The sequence below is a fragment of the Petaurus breviceps genome, unplaced genomic scaffold, assembly GCF_028583685.1.
Source record: "Petaurus breviceps papuanus isolate PSGF00001 unplaced genomic scaffold, PetGlider_PUasm1.0 98, whole genome shotgun sequence".
Classification (NCBI taxonomy): Eukaryota; Metazoa; Chordata; class Mammalia; order Diprotodontia; family Petauridae; genus Petaurus; species Petaurus breviceps.
Window position 1 is genome coordinate 58,539,579 of NW_027187460.1, and position 19,458 is coordinate 58,559,036.

The window sequence follows — 19,458 nt, forward strand, 5'->3', positions numbered from 1 at the left end:
GAGAGAGAGAGAGAGAGAGAGAGAGAGAGAGAGAGAGAGAGAGAGAGAGAGAGAGAGAGAGAGAGCCCATCTAAACAATATCTTTGGGGATGGAGCTCTCAATAATAGAGAGGTAGACAGATAGATAATAGATAGATTAGATAGATGACAGAGTGATTGATAGATAGAACCCACATAAACAAAAGTTCTTTGGGTAGGGGAGTCTCAATAATTTTTGAGAGTGTAAAGGAGTCCTGAGACCAAATATTTTTAGAACCACTGCTCTAGATTATGACTTTTTTTTATCATCTTTTCTAACTCCCTTCTCCCATGCCTAGCCTTCCATTCTTTCTTTCCTTTTTATTCCTTGCCCTGTATCTGAAGCCTGCTAGTGGGGTCCAATGACTCCTAGAGGCACTCCTGGAAGCTTTCAGGGATAAAGAGTTTAGGGAGCCCTGATTGTGGGAGGAAGGATGAGGAAGATAAAAAGTAGTGTTTATTTTTAAAGGTATCATTAAGTTAAATAGAATCATTGTGGAAAGCTTTGTGTGTCAAGTCTCAGACTATTTTTTGAAGCAATGGTCATCAAAACTATTTAGTACTGGGTTTTTAAAGTATCAAATAATCAAGAAAGAGTTAACAAGAAAGAGTAGCTGAGAGTTTGATAAACCCAAGATTAATTACTGGATAAAGGACTCCCTTTTGGATAAGTATTTCTGGAAAAACTGGAGAGCTACCACTAGGTGGGTGTGTGTTGATTGGGGAAATCCTCTAGAGTGCCAGGTCTGGAATCCGGAAGACTCAATCCTCCTGAGTTCAAATCTAGCTTCAGACATTTACTAGTTTTGTGACCCTGGGCAAGTCACTTAACTTCATTTGCTTCAGTTTCTTCATCTATAAAAATAAGCTGGAGAAGGAATGGCAAACCACTCCAGTATTGTTGCCAACAAAACCCCAAATGGGGTCAAATGAATAAAAAATGATCAAAAACGATCAAAACAACAATTGATTGAGGAATGGTAGGGGGAAATGGTAAATTAATGTAATATAACAGTATTGTACAATAAGAAATGACAGATTTGAGAAATTCAGAGAAACTGAAGGCTTGTACACACTGATACAAAGCAAAATAAGCAGAACTAAAAGAAAAATACATAATGACAACAATATAAGTGAAAAGATCCCTAAAGAGAAGTTAAACTGAGTAATGTAAAAGCCAGTGAAAGTCCTGAAGAAATGAGATAATGAAATAAACCTGCTCCATCATGGCAGAGGTAGGGGGTACTTGAACAAAATAGCATCTACATCTTCAGACATGGACTTTGTTTGAATCAGATGTTTTTACTTTCATAGTGTTCTATTTAAGTATTTCTACTTCAAGGACATTGAGGTGGGTTTGCAAGTTAATGGGCTATTTCAATGTTACCCTGGAGTGATATCCTGAATTTAGGATGGTAGCTATGGGAATAAAAACAGAGACTAAATCAGGGAGTAATCAAAGGGGAGAATGAGTACTACTTAGTAACTGAGGCTAAGGGAAAGCGGGAAGCTGGAGATCAAGGTTTCAAACAAGGCACTGGAAATGCTGATGTGAATGGAAATAGCTAAGTTAAGAGTTAGCTATGGAAGGAAGATGGCAAGTCCAATCAGACATGTTGAGTGTGGGGTCCCAGCATCACTTTCAGGTCAAGGTAGAAATGTCTACTGAAGAGTTAGGAATTGGGGTACTAGAGCCTGGGAGAAAGTTCATGGCTATAAATAATCTATATTATCTAGTATTTGTGGTCATAGGAATGCAAAATGACTCCTAGGAACTATAAAGAAAAAGAAAAGGGACAGGTTCAAACTTACCCATCTCTGACCATCCAAATGGGCATAAATGATACAGCTAACAGGAATCTAAAAAGCATTGCTAAATATTGCAAAGTCGTGCCGAGGAAACTGAAGACTAGAGGTGCTGGAGTTTTTTTTCCCAGTTGCTGATCACAGACAAGGGCTTTGAGAGAAAAAGGCAGATTTTGGAAGTGAAAACTTCAAGAAGATAGTGTTTGATTACAAGGCTTCAATTTTTGAACCATGTCTTAAAAGGTAGGGCTAATAATAACCTACCAAAGGATCTTGAAAAGGAATAGGCAGACAGGTAGAAGATCCAAGATAGAAGAATATAGAGAAAAGAAACACAAAGGAGAGAATGTACCCAGAAGAAGAATATAGTCGGGGGCGGCTAGGTGGTGCAGTGAATAGAGCACCGGCCCTAGAGTCAGGAGGACCTGAGTTTAAATCCGACCTCAGACACTTGACACAAAAAACTAGCCGTGTGACTTTGGGCAAGTCACTTAACCCCAATTGCCCTCCAAAATGCAAAAAAAAAAAAAGAAAAGAAAAGAAAAAGAAGAATATAGTCAATAGTATCAGGTGCTTCAGAGGTCAAGAAGGATGAGCACTGAGAAAAGGCTATTTGATTTGATTCATCAATTAAGTTTCCTGGTAACTTTGGAGTAAACATTGTGAAATTGAAAATTGATACTCCTCTATTTTGTGTTACATATTAATCTCTGGTTGAGAATTGTATCTAATTAATGGAATCAATACTTATGGATCAGATTTAGAATTGATTGTATAGCCCTCAATGGTAGAGTTTGTAAGAGTTTAACTTCCTTTTTCCTGTGGGCTATAGTCTGACCACAGAAATTCATGATCTGTGAGCTTTTGCTGACCCTGGTGAGATGTGAGTCAACCCAGTTATAGGATGTTTGCCCACCATAACCATTTCTAGAGGATATTAGCCAACTGTATTTTTCTCATTGCTATGGGTTCTGGAAATGCCCTGAGGCAAACCAAATGTAATCACACCCCCTATCTTTGTGTTAGGCCAATCAAAGTCTTAGTTTAGTTTGCATCACTGGACTTTATGTGTAACCAACTGCATAAAAGAGTTGCTTTGCCTGTCAAAGAGTCCCTGGCTACTGAGGAACCTTGAATCCCATTTATTGGTAATTGCTAGCCTTGCTAACAAATTTATCATGCTCTGAATATTGTGCCTCAGTTTCCATTTATTGTATATTTTTATTATGATAGCATTTTAGTTGATTCATAAAATTAGAAGTCAGGTGGCAAAGGGCCTAGATGTGAGAGAGAAGAAAGGAAGTGGAGAGTTTAGCTATGAAAAGGAGTAAAGATAATACCATGACAATTTGAGGGGATTGTGCAGTCAAGTGAAGATTTTTTTTCAAGCTGGGTAAGAACTGGGCATGTATGTCAGCAGCAGGAAAGAAACTAATAGACAGGAAGAAATTAAAGATGGGGGGTAGAGTGTCTGGGGGAAATAGATGATTGCAGGAGTGATCTCTCAAGTAGATAGGAAGGAATCAAGGGTACAAGTAAAGAGGTCAGCCTCAGTGAAAAGGGCCAACTGTATCTAAGACTGGAATAAGGGAGAAGAGACTGTGGAATGATGTCAAGGATTTTGTGATGTAGAATAGAAAAGTAATGGGAGCCCAAAGCAAATATCCTCTATTTTCTCAGTAAAGTATAAGATAGAGATGGAGGGGGTAGGAGATAATATGGGATAATTAAGGAAGGGAGGAAAAGTTTGGAACAGCATCTGTGAGAAATGTGATCAAGAGTGAATTTGGGAAGAGTGAAAAGATTGCCTTTTGATGGTGAGGCCCTAGTTGAGGTAAGATAACATAAATTTGTAGGAGACCCATAAAGTATAGTGGCATGACTTCTATTAGCACTATTGAGCAAAGTAGGAGCCAGAGAGGTTGATGATGGCAGTAACCAAAGGCTGGGGTTTTGCAAGGTTTTACTAACAATGTGGCAAAAGGATAACAGGTTCTAAAACAGAGAACAGTGTAAAGTTGGTTTAGAAGGCATGAGGCACAGAGAGAAATGGAATGATAAGTTATGGTCATATGGAGTAATCTCAGTATTCTTCATCATAGAAGTGGAACATTTGTGGGGAATGGTGAGATTAAGAGTATGACATCTTTATCAAAAGCTAAAGAAAGGTTAGATAGGAATCTGTGGCCACTTGACCATGCTGCCAGTCTTTTGATATTTTTGCAAGTATGTAACTAGTATGTAAACAAAAACAATACTATTTACTATTAGCTTAAATAAATCATTGTGTTAGGAACCACAAATACTGTAGCTTTTACTTTTGTTAAAGACAAAAATTAAAATTAAGTTAAAATTAAAAAGAAAAATTTATATGTGTTCAATGGTGTAAAGTTTTTTTCTAGATATGCTAATTGTGTACATAGGTTACATGTAATTTAATTATAAAATTAATTAAGTTAGTTGTAAAAATTACACATTTAAGTAAATGACAACCCAAAGGGCAATGGAAAGATGGCTGGTGGGTGTTAGCATGTTTGTAGTATGTTACTGACAATAAATTATATATGAAGAGAGGTGTGAAAGATATTCTCAAAGACATGTATGACCAATGATGGAGATGGGCTCATCATACATGAAATATAAGAGGCAAAAGGTAAACAGAAAGCAGAATAGTTCAAGTGGTACATTGGTCACCACTGAGATGAGAAAAGAAATATAGGCAGGTATTCGGTGAGTAGGGTGGATTCCCTAAAGGCGTATTTAAAGAAAGACATGAAAAAGAATCGTTCAAGATAAGGCATGGAGGGTTGGTCCTCTACTCACTGGTACAGATGAAAGGGGAGGTAAGAGGACATTGTAGTGAAGCTCTCATTTTAGAACAGAAGTTAAGACAATCTCATAGACAATATGGGCAATGAGAAAGGAGTCAAAAGGAAGAAAGTCATATTAATAATACTATAATTATTAGAAAAATAAAAGTATTATCTAGGAAGTCTCAAGATTTATTCTAATCTTGATACTCAGGATGAAAAGCATTCTCTGGCCAGTTTGTGAGAGTTTCATCTGAAAGGGACTAGATCAACATAAAGCATCAATTACTATTATTATGACTAGCATTATTTAGACTGTTCTCAAAAATATATATGTATCTATTTTTCCCTGGTCCCCTCCTCCTTCCCAAGCTGCAATCTAGTGCCTTCCCTCCTGAGATTATCTTGTACGTCTAATCTCCTCCATTAGAATGAAAACCTTTAAGAGCACTGAATGCTTTGACCTTTCTTTGTTTTCCTAGTGCTTAACCAGAGTCACAAAGAAAGTACTTAATAAATGCTTATCGACTGACTACCCCCCCCCTTCCCCCACTCCCCTGTCCTCCAAAGGATCCATGTGTAGATTTCAAATGGCCTGTGAACTTGGATAGGGAAAAGTTACATCTTTATTTCAATTTAATTGGTTCTCTCTGTAATAATATATATTTTATTTTATGCAATTAAAGGCATTATTCTGTAAAGATAAGCATCACCAAGCTGCCAGAGGGGGACCATCACACACACACACACACACACACACACACACACACACACACACTCATTCACTCACAAAGGTTAGGAACTTCTGTTTTATAGGGACATAAATGCACAATTTTAATTCAGTTCAATTCAACATCCACTAAGCATGTATTATGTGCCAGGCATTTTGTCCCCACTTAGGGACATAAAGCTATTCATGACTTAAACCCAACTGCCATGCACTTTGCAATTTATAATTGAGGGGAAAGACAAGTGCATAAATATGTGTGATATAAGGGAGAGTATGATAAGTGCAAAGGATCAGGCAGGACAAAGTGCCAGGAGACTCATAAGAAGAGACAACTTTCACCTGGAAGGTTTCCTAGAGGTAGTGTCACCTGAACTTGACCTTGAAAGAAGAGACAGACTTTATGAGGTAGGAAGGGGAAAAGAGAAATCCACTCCTGTCATGGGAGACAGTATGAGCAAAGGCATGGAGATGGACATATAAATAAATAGTATGAGTACCCAGTAAAAAAAGGGGGGGGGAGTTTGGGGATCTAATTTGATTGGAGAGTAGTGTCCATGAAGGAAGTAAACTGAACCATGCCTGACAGGCTGGAGTCAGATTATGGTAGGCTTTAAATATGGAGATCAGAAGTTTACACCTTATTAGATAACTAATGGGAGTCCCTGAATATTTTTTGACTAGAAAGACTATCAGAACAGTGCATTTGGAGAATTACTTGATCAGCAGTGTTAATGATGGATTAGAGAGGGGATAAGAACAAGAGGCAGAAAGACCACTTAGGAGGCTGTTATAATAAAGGTGAGGTCTAGGAGTCTAAACTAAGGTGGTTGCAGTGGGAGTGAAGAGGAAGAGACAGACATAAGAGATGCTGAGAGGACTGACTGGACTGATTGGATAACTGAGTAGGTTATAACTTGAAAAAACTGGCAGAGTCAGAGTACTTTTCCCAGTTTAGTAGACAAAGCAAGATGATAGTTTGAGAGGGCTTAAAGTTGGAGAGATTTTGTTTTGTTTTGTTTTTGTTTTTAATTTAGGAAAGGAGAGAATGGAAGATGTTTGTAAGTAGGTTGGAAGGAGGTCATGGAGAATGATAGAGTAGGGATAGAGGAATGGCATTCAGGGCACCACAGGTGACCAGGATAACTTTGGCAAAGAGGGGGATTATCCTCTGAGGTGAGGCAGGATGACAGCATGAATCAAAACAGGAAGGTTTTGAGATATGACAGAGAGAAGATGAAAGAACTTTTAAGTTGAATGACCTCATCACCCACACATAAGCATGTTCCTCCATCCCACCAGATCTTCCCAATTATTAACTGCTGTTTGGGCTTCATTTTCCTTCCTTTAGAATCTCATTATTTCAGTTAAGTACTCTCTTCAGTGGTACACATCCGAACTCCTCCACACCTTAATTAGATGCATTTATGAGTTGTTATGTGTGACTTCCTCCAAAAAAAGAAAAAAATAATACTCAATGGTGGTGACCAATCTTCTGGTCTCTTCAAATTTAAATAGGCTGGTCTTTGAATAATAGGCACACTGGGCCAATAGTTGCTGACTTTGTAGCTTGGTAGTTACCTCAGGGGTTTTGATCTACTGGTATCACCTTTAGAACCCAGAGTCACCTCCAAGAAATGGTGAGACATTCAGAAGGGGATTTCATCATGGTTCTCCAACTCACTCTTATAAATTTAAGGTAAGTTTGCATATTATTTGGTTGATCATTTTCATTTATTTTTATTTTTCACAAACCAACTAAAAAGAGACAGTATGAAGCAGTGGGGAAAAGTTGTGGCTTTGACATGGTTACCTTTAGGGTAGACTTCTATTGCTGCTACTTTAATTCCTGTGTGAACACCAGCAAATCACCTGCTTTTTCATCTGCAAAATAAGAGGAGTGGACTAGAGAATTTATAAGCTTAACTAGATGTATGCTCTTATGAACTCTCAGATGCGGAAACAGCTCAATGAGTCAGTAGAACTCAAGTGATTAGCCATGCAGGCTACCAAACCAGGAATTGTTATACATGATTTGATTTGGTTTGAACTGATTGTAATAAGAATGTAAATTTTAAAGATCTTCCCTGTCCCTAGGCTAATGTGCACCTGAAGCCTGGGGTGGGGGAGGCTTGTTTTTCAGTAGATACTTCTTGATTGGCCAGTGGGTCAATAAGGTTGTTACATTCTCTGAGCCAGGAGAAGGCTATATAAGCCCTGATGTGTAGCTTTGTTTTGGGACTCACTTTGAGAAGTGTTCTGTGATTTGATCTGAATTCTGGGAAGCAGTTGTCGAGAGTCACCCGGCTTTGAAAAACCCAGAATGTGGAAACCCAGATGTTGACTGGGTATGGATGTAATGGTTGGACAGTTTGGAAATCTGTCTACTTGATGTTTCTGTCTTGATAATTATGCCTGTATACTTTGAGGTTCGGGGTGCTGACCTTTTCTCCTGAACAAGGTAAACGATATATGTCTGACTGATTAAAGTAAGCTTGTTAACCCATTTTGAGTTGCTTTCCTTTAACAAAGCAGATCCAAGTATGGGCAGCAAACCCTGAGGACGAGGTTGGGGTGCTTGCTGCTACACTGATTTAGAAAGATGGTGGCTCCTTTGTAATAAATAGCTAAATATTGACTCTTTCTCCTCTTCTTCAATGAAATAATTTTTGAAAATTAAGGGTGAAATGCCACAGCATGCTGCTAGTTAATATAGGAGATTAGGCTGATGGGAAGACTCAAATTAATTTCCTTTGAGGAAGGAATTGGGGATGTTTAGCCCAGAAAGAAAAAAAAATGTTAGGAGGATATGTCCTCAGATCAGAGGACTTGTATTTGAGTCCCAGCTCCAAGTAAATGCCATTTATCAGTGTGGCCTTGGGTAAATCGCTTAACCTTTCTAGACCCCAGCTTTCTTGTATGTAACTAAATGATTTCTAAGCTTCCTTCTGTCTCTAAGTCTATATTCTTAAATATCTGAAGAGTTGTCCTGTGTAAGAGGGATTAAATTTGTTCTGCGTAGCCCTTAAAGGGGTTGAACAAATATGTGGAAGCTAAGGAGAAGTGTGTTGTGGCTTAAGGCAAAGTAGACCTTTCTTAAAATTAGAGCTGTCTGTACATGGAATGAGCCACTTAATGAAGGAGTGAGTTTTCTCTCAGGAGAATTTTTCAACTAGATGCTAGGTTTTACAGAAGCAAATTCTTGCATATCTTCCAGATGACTTTTTCGTTTTTTGAGGCAATGGGGGTTAGGTGACTTGCCCTAGGTCACACACCTAGTAAGTGTCTGAGGCTGGGTTTGAACTCTGGTCCTCCTGACTCCAGGGCCACCATTTTAGACGACTTCTAAAGTCACTTGAACTCTAAGATTCTTTAGATAAGAAGGGTAGGGATAGAGATTAGATTCATGATTTCATTGACAGAGGGAATTCCTATAAGAAGAAACTCCCTCCACCTGTTCAAGTCAGAAGCTCCTCTTTTACTTACAGTCATAAAGTTAACTAGAACACTGAAAAGTTGTGACATCCAGGACTACCCAGCCAATATGTCAGATGTAGGAACACCTTTGAGTAAAATGATTGCATATCAGTTCTCATTATTATCAACCTGTTTTCTTTCCAAATCCTAGCTTTATGGTTGGACATGAAAGTTATTTGCATATTTTAAAGAATCTAATATAAAATCATGGGAACTGGACCTGGAAGGGACCTTTTCATCATCTTGTCCACCTCCTTTTACACTAGAGAAGGAAGATACTGGGAAGTTATTTACATTGTAGCAGACGAGCATGAATGATCTGGTTGCATTCTAGCCTTCAAAGGAAACAATAAACCAACCACCCAGGAAAACATCTTTCAAAACTGAATGCTTTTCAAGGAAACCCCAGAACAGGAACACTGGTCGAACGTGAAATTCTCTTGCTTGGTATTCTGAGGGTTCATAAAACATATGAAGCAAGTTCGAATTTTGCTTTCTGGAAGAGGCAGTGAGATGCTTTCTAAGAGTACCAAAATGTGGAGATCTGAGAGAAATACTGCTCTCCAATATCTGCTGAGATACCGTTTTTAAATATCTGATCCAAGTCCAAGCAGAGCGAGACCAGATGACTAGGTAGATGAGGAAATTAGCTGGGTGGAGAGGTGATGAGATGGCTAGAGAGAAAGATGGAGAGAAACATGGATGCAGAGGTAGAATGGGGGTATGGGGTATGGGGGCTGGGGGCTGGGGTGCGTGGGAATGGGGGGGTGGAATAAGGGGATACGCCATTGTGATAACAGCAGGGTGTCTTCCCACCCTATCTTCTGGTAGATGAACAAGCACAACGAAGTACAGAGGGAGAGAAGTAGATTTCGCCCAGAAACTGGGGATGTAATTGCAAAGGAAGCCACCCTTTGGTAATCAAGTCTCCCAGGAAAGGGAGTTGCTGGGTAAGGGTGCCACCCTGGAGACATGTGTCGCTCCTCCTGCTGTGGTTCTCTCGATCGCCACCTCCCCCCCCCCCCCCCATCCTAATTCTCGGTCCGTTTTCCCCAAAGACCCGGCTGGACTGTGGAAGGGAGCCCAGGGGGAAGTGCTTCTCTGGGCGCCCTCTCTCGGCCGCTTCCCCTGGAGGGCTGGAAGGAGGGGGCCAAGGTGAGGGCATGGGGAAAGCCCTGGCCCCGGTGGGCAGCTGGTTCACTCACCCGAGTACAGGGAGCCCTGGTCCCGCAGGCCGCCCGCCTCTGGGCCGCTGTCCGGTTCCCCGGGGCTGAGCCCGGAGGCTGTAGCGGTGGCCGAGAGCTGCAGGTCTGTGTCAGTGTTAGTCAGCCAGGTGGATTCGGTTTCTCGGGTCCAGCTCTCGTAGTAGCGGGGCTCGATGGCATCGGCGCGGCTCCCCCCGCAGCCCATCCTCCTCCACCTCCTCCTCCTTTCTCTCTCTCTCCTCCAACTCCAGTCCCGCGTCGGACTCCCTTGGCCGTTGGGTTTGGCTAGACTGAGCCTTCACCCACAACAGTGGAGCCCGGGGTGGGCAGGCAGCAGAAGCATCGCCCGCCGCCGCCAGCACCTCCGCGGTCCCTGCGCCCAGCTCCCTGGCAGACCCAGCCCCGGAGCTCTCAGCTCTCCACTCTCCGCGCCCCGCGCTGCGCTCTCCCCCCTCGCCTCTCTCTCCTCCTCCCTCTTCTCCAAAGCCCGCCCGCTATCGGCCCCCCCATTCTCTCTCCATCAGTCTCTCGCCCCCTCGAGGGCCCCTCCCCTTAGCTGCTTCTTCACTGGAGAAGTGTCTCCACAACCCCCTTGCTCTCAGTTTGCCCTCCTCATTCCTGCGCTCTTCACATGGTCGGCCAGGGGTGGAGCTGAGTGGAGCCCCACAGTCGGTCGGGTTCCTGGGATCAGATCCGGCCGCCGCTGGCTCCAGGTACGTACCCAAGCCTTCTCCCTGGCTGGAAATGCTCCAGAAGCCTCGGGTGCAGGAGGATTCCAACCCACCTCACTCCCTCCCCCCAATCCCCACCGGCCGGCTGATACTTTGATGGGAACATTTTTTGGTCACTGATCGCTGCTAGTTGATCAAGTACTGTAGTGGAAATCGCCTGAAGGGAAATAAGAAAATGATCTGCACGTGCCCATCTTTAGCTGCGAAGGAAGAGCTGTTATTTTCATGTATTAAGTCTGGAAGAGCTAGATTCTCAGGCAAGAAAACTCCAGCTCCTGGTCAGAGCTGTCTTCTTTCTGGATCTGAGCTACAAAAGGTGAGAGGGCCTTATCACTCAAACCTAGAGTGTATCCTCTCAGTAGCCAAGTATCAACTGCAGGGAATATAGCCAGGGGCTCCTTCTTCGAATTCCTTTCCCTACAAATAGTTGGGGGTGCCGACTGAAAGACCCTTTCTGACAAATGACCTAGTTCAATTCAACAAATATTCTAATAGCACCTACCATGTGCTGGGAACTGTGCTGAGATGATGCTAGACCCAGAGCAGGAAGTAAGAGAATGAAGAACACCTTGAAGGGGGCTTAAGAAAAGACTGGAGATGGGAGGAAAGAAAAGGAATCATCTCTGTTGTAAGGTATCCTGCTGTCCAATATAAATTCTCTATCCAACCATTTTGGAGAGCAATTTGGAACTACGGCCAAAGGGGTATAAAAATATGCATACTCTTTGACCCAGCAATACCACTTCTAAGGCTCTATCCCAAAGAGATCATAGAGGTGGGGAAAGGACCTCCAGATACAAAAATATTATAGCAGTTCTTTTTGTGGTAGCAAAGAATTGGAAATTGAGAGAATGCTCATTAATTGGGGAATGATTGAACAAATTGTGGTATATGAATGTAATGGAATGCTATTGTTCCATAAGAAATGGTGAGCAGGCAGACTTCAGAAAAAACCTGGAAAGACTTATATGAACTGATGCTGAGTGAGGGGAGCAGAACCAGGACAACATTGTACACATTTGTAGCCACATTGTGTGATGACTAACTTTAAAGGCCTTGGTTCTCCTTGGCAATGCAAGGTTATAAGACAACTCCAAAAGGCTCATGATGGAAAATTCTACCCAGTCAAAGAAAGAATTACAGAGTTGGAAGGCAGATTGAAGCATACTCTTTGGTCTCTCTTTTTTGTTTTGTTTTGTTTTGTTTCTTCTTTCTCAAGGTTCATTCCATTAGTTATAATTCTTTACAACATGATTAATGTGAAAATGTTTAATATGAATGTATATGTAGAGCCTATATCAGATTGCAAGCTGTTTTGGGGAAGGGGAGCGGAAGGAGGAAGAGAAAATTTAAAACTCAAGAGCTTGTGGAACTGAATGCTGTAAACTAAAAATAAATAAATTTTTAAAAATTCTTTATGGAAGTTCATTTAACTTTAAGTGGTGATGCTGGGTGCTGGGTTAAATACAGATTTTGATTGCAGGAGGGAAGTAGGACAAGATTGCCAGCTTCTGCACTAGCACTACCATTACATACTTTTCAGTAATTCTCCTGTGTCTATATGAATGGCAAACCAGGACACGATAAGGTTTAAAGGAATACCCTCACCCTAGCTCCACTCAGGCCTTTTGAAGGTTTGCTAAGTAAACTCCCTAGGATATGGAGAAAACCCAGGCTAGCAGTCCAGGGCATATAAGACAAAAGAAAAATATAACTCTGGTAAAAGTTTAGGAGAGAGGGTCAGAGTGGTATCAGGAAGGGAAAAAATAATTCAAATACCTAAGTTCTCTGGCTAGCTGTCTGGGCGTGGATGGTTGGTATCTGAAACCACAAAATAGTTAACTAGAGGGCTGTCAGCAAAAGATCCCCCGAGGCAGAGCAAAAGTCCCATAGCAGGAGGTGATCAGAAGATGGCAGCAGAGAGTAGGAGAGAGGAGGACAGTGGAGATGTCAGCAGAGAGTGGACCCCAGCTAATCAGAGAATGAAGCTTGTCCAGTGGTATCACCACCATAAATGAGCAGCTCTGTAGGAAGTCAAGTAGTGGCAGAGGCATGAGTTGCCCCAGCAATATCTGCTACATGTATTGCTAACGTGTATATTCTTGGCTTGTGTTTCCTCTCTCAGAGTTAGTGGTATGTTTTTGTAGAAGAATATATAGGTTCTCTTGTCATTTCTTGTCCCTTGCCATTCACATGACTAATACCTTTGTTTAGGTGCTGATTACCTCTTGCAAAGAACACTCTAGTAGTCTCCTAATTGGTCTTCTTGCTTCCAGTGTCTCTCTCCTCCAATTTATCTTCCATATAGCTGCCACATTGATATTCAAAAACACATTGTCGTTCCCATGTTCAGGAAGTCTCAGTAACTCCCAATTGTGTCTAGGTTAAATTATCAATTCATCTGTTTGAAATTTAAAGTCCATTAAAGTAATTGATTTCCTGGTCTGATTTCCTCAATTCTCTCTTCTTTGTGAACTCAACATTTCAGCCAAACAGGTCTATTTGCTCTTACACCCCCTCCCCGCCCCCACACAGGACATTCCGTCTCCCACATCATATCTTTACATGGATTGTCCCCACCTCTCCTCATTCGTGGGAAACCTTCTCTCCTCATCTCCGCCTCTTAGAACCCCCAGTTCTTTTCAAGACCCGCCTTAAGTGCCACTCACTGTCTGCAAGTGACCTTTCCTGATCTCTCTACTTATCCCTTCTGATATACATTTACTTCACATTTCCTTTGCATGTAGAGGCATCATGTCTGACTCTTCATGACCCCAGTTGGGGTTTTCTTGGAGAAGATGCTGGAGTGGTTTGCCATGTCCTTCTCCAGCTCATTTGACAGATAAGGAAACTGAGGCAAACAGGGTTAAGTAACTTGCCCAGGTTCATGAAGTTAGTAAGTGTCTGAGGCCAGACTCAGAAACATGAGTCTTCCTGATTCTAGGTCTGGCTTTCTTTTTTTGTTTTGTTTTGTTTGTTTTTTGGGTTTGGGGGTTTTGTTTTTGGTTTTTTGGAGGGGGGAAGGCAGGGCAATTAGGGTTAAGTGACTTGCCCAAGGTCACACAGCTAGTGTTAAGTGTCTGAGGCTGGATTTGAACTCAGGTCTCCCTGTGCCACCTAGCTGCCCCCAGGTCTGGCTTTCTGTCCACTGTACCACCTGGTAATTGCCCTGGTATTCAGATTACCTTCCATTAACTGTATACATCTCAAGAATACAGTTTGTTTCATGTCGTCTCCTCCATTAGAGTGTGAGCTACTCAAGGGCAGGGACTGTGTTTCTGCCTATCTTTGTGATGCTGGCACAGTGCCCAGCACGTAGAAGCCACTTAATCAGTGTTTGTTGATCAATTGACTGACTGCCACTTCTCATTGTTGACTTACATTGAGTGTGCATGAGCTACCATGGCCAAAATAATTCACTGTCTGGTGGTCAGCTCTGGTTATGGGATTCTCTGAACTTAACTAGGCTGGTCTTCAGGTAATAAATAGGCACACTGTTTGTTGCTGGATCTGTATTCAAAGCCCTTCCTGAGGCATCTTCATGCTTTTAATGAAACATGTGAGCTGACTTTTAGGGAAAGACTAGGGAATTAAGGGAAAACAGAAAGTAGATCCTAGCTGCACAGAATTTTCAGGTTTCCAAAGACACAGAGATAGGTTTTTCTAACTCTGCTGGAGACTTCTATTCACTTTGTGGGGGTTTTTTTAAGTGAAAAAAGAATGGTGGTGGTGATATAAATCAATCAATTAGTACAACAGCAATTATTTGTTAAACACTTACTACCGTACCAGCAGGCACTATGTAAAACATTGAGGATGCAAAGAGAAAAATTAAAATAGTGATGAGCCTCTTCTGTTCCACAGGCCATCCCAGTCCCAGTAGCAAGTTACTGGATAGGAAATCAATGTTTTTAAGTCTTCAAATACACTTCTCCTTCTCATTTTTCACAAAATGTTACAACTTGTAGGGTCTCTTCCATCCACATTGGCCCAAAAGCACAGTAGAGTTTTCTTATTGCCACCAATGGTCCATAAATTAGAGACCTTTATCTGTAAAACCTCTTTCAGGAACATTTTAAAGTAATTTCAACCACTCTTTGCTAGTTGAGTCATCATTATTGATCTTCAGATTGCTTGAATGGCTTGCAGAAAGAGAGACTGAGGTGAGTTTCCCCCAAAGAACAGAATCATCTTTCCTATCCCATAGGCTGGAAAAGGATAAGCTAGAAATTGGCATTTGAAGGGAACCCATTTGGTAAAGCGTTTTGAAGCATTCCTAGATCCCACAGGGAAATGAAGGCATGGTAGTTAGGATTTAAAAGGCAGTTATTGCAGGTGGGGGAGGAGAGGAAACATGATGGAAAGGGGGAGTACGAAGGAAGAGCAAGACACTGGAATGTTAAATTAGCAGAAACACTGAATTCTGCAGGTTGAATGGGGGAGGGGAGGCTGGGGTTGAGTAGAAATGCTGAAAGAAGGACATCTACAAAGCAGTCAAGGGAGCTGGAGACTTTCTTAGACTTCCTTAGACTCAAGACTCCCACTGGACATGGGAAGTGAGTGCAAGTCTAACTTTGCTCAATTACAAATCAAACCATTCCTTCCACCAAAGGAGAGTAGGGCTTTCTGTTGTTATTGTTTTGTTTTTTTCTTTTTAATTTTAATTCTGAAGACATATTATAAAAATAAATACAAAATTTGATCTATAATTGGCCTTCAAGCACTCTGTCATATAGCCTGACATTGAAATACGTGGATACAATGTAGGTTCTGGTGTCTTCCAGCCTGTTTTCCAGATTTCCTTATATGAGGTATTATACCAGTTCATTTCTAATATGTCAGTGAATGACTGTTCTGGTCTTTCAAAGGGAAAATGTTCCTAACTCTACCATAAATGGCTTGGAGAGAAGAAAATCTAGCCAGATGAGGTAGCCAAGGTGACCAAAGGGTGGGGATTGGAGGGGAGAAACAGAACAGCCTTGGATTAGAAATCATTAGAACTAGAAGAAATAGGGACCAAATTAGAGGCTATGGCAGGTTTAGAAAGGCACAATTCTAAGTAGAGTTTGAAAAATGGAGGCTATTCATTTTCAACTGATAAAGGCTTAAATTAAACATCTAGCTGGCATTTCATTTTGTAAGATACCTTACACTCCTGATCTGTTTCTCCCAACAATCCAATGATGTAAATTAGTAGAATGGTCCCCTTTTATGGTTCTTTCACGGGTAGCAAAGGAAGATTTAAGAGAGTTTTCAAAGGTCATGGCAAATGTGAAAAACAGATCAAGGGATAGCTTTCTTAGTCCATAAATTTCAGGTCTTAGAGCTCCTTAGAACAAAGAAAGGGTAGGGCCATCATCCTTTGGAGAAGAAAAATTCTCTGTGAATTAGATTCTTTCAGTTTTCAGACATACTAGTCTCATGTTCACAAACTACTTCTGCCTCTGACAAGTTTGACAGGATTTCAGTGGGTAACAGGAGGGTCCTGTGGGAATCAGGAGGCATCTGTAGGAACAAAATCTAGCTAAGGGAGAAGACCTCAAATAGGCAGAAAGGATTGAGCAGATGCTTTTTGGCAGAACACAAGGGCCATTGTATAGTATGAGAAGTTCAGATCAATGAGGAACTTGAGCTAAGGCAAAACTAGCAAGGCTGACACAATGCATTCTTGGTCTCTCTGAGTGCTGAGCACACAGGCAAACTAAGTTTTACAAAGATCTTGGAATTTTATTGAAATTATTAGAGCTTGAAAAAAGAAAAATCACTGAGATTCCTGCTCTGAAAGAAAAGAAGGGATTTTCAGGGAGGGTTTTGTTTTACACTTTACAGGTCAATTATAGTGATACTCACCTGGATCAATCAATAAGCATTTATTAAATACCTACTATGTGGCAGGCACTTACTGATGCAAAGATAAAATCAAAATGGCCTCTGGTCTCAAGAAGTTTACAATCTAAGGCAGACAAGTATATAGATACATGCACATATATATTATACAGGTGTCCCTAAAGTCTGAACACACAGGGAATCTCATTAACTATGCATATTTTCAAGAAATAAAATGAATGAAATTTTCAACAACACTTTATTTAAGTAGCATAAATTTTAGCCATGACAATTTCATATGGAATAAAAGCTTTCATTAGCTTTTGGGACTATTTTCCATAGTAATTAGATTAATTTAATTTAATTAATTAATGAGATTTCCTATGTCTTCCTTTGATATCTAATTTATGCTAATGAAGTAAAATCTGGTTGAAAATTTCATTCAAGGGGTGGCTAGGTGGCACAGTGAACAGAGCACTGGCCCTGGAGTCAAGAGGACCTGAGTTCAAATCGGGCCTCAGACATTTGACATACTTATTAGCCATGTGACTTTGGACAAGTCACTTAACTGCAATTGCCCTCCAAAAAGCAAACAAACAAACAAACAAAAACCCCCAAAGTTTCATTCATTCATTTCATTTCTTGAAAATATGCCTAAATGAGATTTTCTATGTGTCCAGACTTTAGGGACACCCTGTATACATACACAAGAGAAATTCAAAGTAGCTACTTTACACAGGTATATAGATGTCAAAAGATATCACCCATACCATTTTTAGTTATCTCAAAGTCCTGTAATGACAGGCAAGTGATAAAGCAGCAGGTGCAGACACACTAGAGACTGTACTCACCACCCCATACACAGGTGGCCCAGGACACAGGGTCGTCTTCTCACTGGAAGCAACAGTGGGATTCAGCAGCCCCCTAGGTCTCTGAGCAGCCTTTTAAGGATGACAGCCCTCACCTCCTGGTGTGAGGAAGGGGCTAGAAAAGGTGCTCTAAAAATTGTCTGCTTTCTTTACCCAACCCTGGCCTGTTTACCACAGCAGGTGAGGATCCCACCCTGCAGTCAAACACACAAAAAATTGTACAAAAGCTTCTGTCAAGATGATTTCACTCGTCATCAGTACATGGAATGTACCCATGCTTGTGGACAACACGAAGACTTGAAAGAGGAACAGCTCTTATTGCAAGAGAACTCAGCAGGGATCACATCCAAACAGCAGCCCTGAGTGAAACAAAACTGGCAAATGAAGGCCAGCTTACTGAAGTTGAAACTGGATACATGTTTTTCTGTAGGGGTCACAGTGTGTGGGAGCACTCCTGAAACTGGCATAGGTTTTGCAATCAAAACTAATCTACACTTTGACCCAGCAATATCACTTCTAGGGCTGTATCCCAAAGAGATCATGCAAGTGGGAAAAGGACCCATATGTACAAAAATATTGGTAGCAGCTCTTTTTGTGGTGGCAAAGAATTGGAAATCAAGGGGATGCCCATCAATTGGGGAATGGCTGAACAAGTTGTGGTATATAAATGTAATGGAATACTATTGTGCTATATAAGAAATGAGGAGCAGATGGACTTCATAATAACATGGAGAGACTTAGATAAACTGACGTTGAGTGAGGGGAGCAGAACCAGGAGAACATTGTACACAATTACAGACACATTGTATCTGTGATGACTATCTTTGATAGACTGGGATCCTCTCAGCAAAAAGATTCATGATGGAAAGGGCTATCCACATCCACAGAAAGGACTACAGAGTCTGAATGCAGATGGAAGCAAACTACTTGCTCTCTTTCTTTTTTGTTTTGTTTTGTTTCGTTCCTTCTTTCTCATTGTTCATTCCATTGGTTATTCTTCTTTACAACTTGAATAATGTTTAATGTGAAGGTATTTGTAGAACATATATCAGATTGCATGCCACCATGGTGGGAGGGAAGGTGAGGAGAGTGAGGGGGAGAAATTTGGAACTCAAGGGGTTGTGGAACTGAATATTGTAAACTAAAAGTAAATTTAAAAAACTAATCCAGTCATCAAGCTTGTATGTCTATCAAAAGGAATAAGTGACAGGCTCATGACAATACAGTTGCCACTTGCAGGAAAGCACCATGCTACCATCATCAGTGCCTATGCTCTCACCGTGATGAACCTTGATGAGGTTAAAGAAAAATTTCTGAAGACCTGGAGACCCTCATCATCAATGTACCAAAAGATGATAAGCTTACAATTCTGGTAGACCTTAATGCTAGAGTAGGCTCAGACTACCAGACATGGCAGGGAGTCTCTGGGAGGAATGGAGTAAGAAACAGCAACAGCAATGGTCACTTACTACCAAAGACTTGTGCATCTCATGACCTCATCACCAACACTGTCTTCTGTTTACCTAAACTTGATAAAACTTCATGGATGCATCCTTGAAGCAAACATTGGCATTTAATAGACTATGTCATTTTAAGGAGAAGAAACGAATGGGATACTCAGAGGGCATGACTTTAATAGCTGGGAAACCAGAAAAGGATTACTGTGGGGGGGAAATGGTGCTTAAACTGAGTCTTAAAGAAAACCAGGGATTCCAAAGTGTAGAAGTAAAGATGGAGAGCATTCCCAGGCATTGAAATGTGTCAGTGCAAAGGCAAGAAGACTAAGGGATGGAGCTTTGAGTGTGAGGAATACCAAACTGGCTAGTAAGACTGAACCATGGAGTGCAGAGAGGAGAGTAATGTGTAAGAAGCCTGGAAAAGATGGAAGAGACCAGGTTGTGGAGAGCTTTAAAAGCCAAGTAGACACATTTCCATTGGGCATCCCCAAAGTCTTAGTTCAGTTTTAAGTTATTAAAGCCTTAATAAACA

The 19,458-nt window shown here is 41.2% G+C and overlaps 1 protein-coding gene across 3 annotated transcripts in view; it reads right to left on the reverse strand.

The window, feature by feature from the left end:
• The window catches only part of BAALC (BAALC binder of MAP3K1 and KLF4), a 115,270-nt gene extending 103,743 nt beyond the window's left edge, over nt 1-11,527 (reverse strand). Inside the window, exons 1-2 of one of the 3 annotated variants that reach the window (XM_069080912.1) lie at nt 10,044-11,527; nt 7,175-7,245 (exon numbers count right to left, since the gene is read on the reverse strand). In XM_069080912.1, the coding sequence (XP_068937013.1) occupies nt 7,199-7,245; nt 10,044-10,248 (252 nt within the window). In that variant the 5' untranslated portion in view covers nt 10,249-11,527 and the 3' untranslated portion in view covers nt 7,175-7,198. The remainder of the gene's footprint in view (nt 1-7,174; nt 7,246-10,043) is intronic. The other 2 variants (XM_069080911.1, XM_069080913.1) reach the window with 2 other exon arrangements.
• Between the last annotated feature and the right edge of the window lie 7,931 nt (nt 11,528-19,458).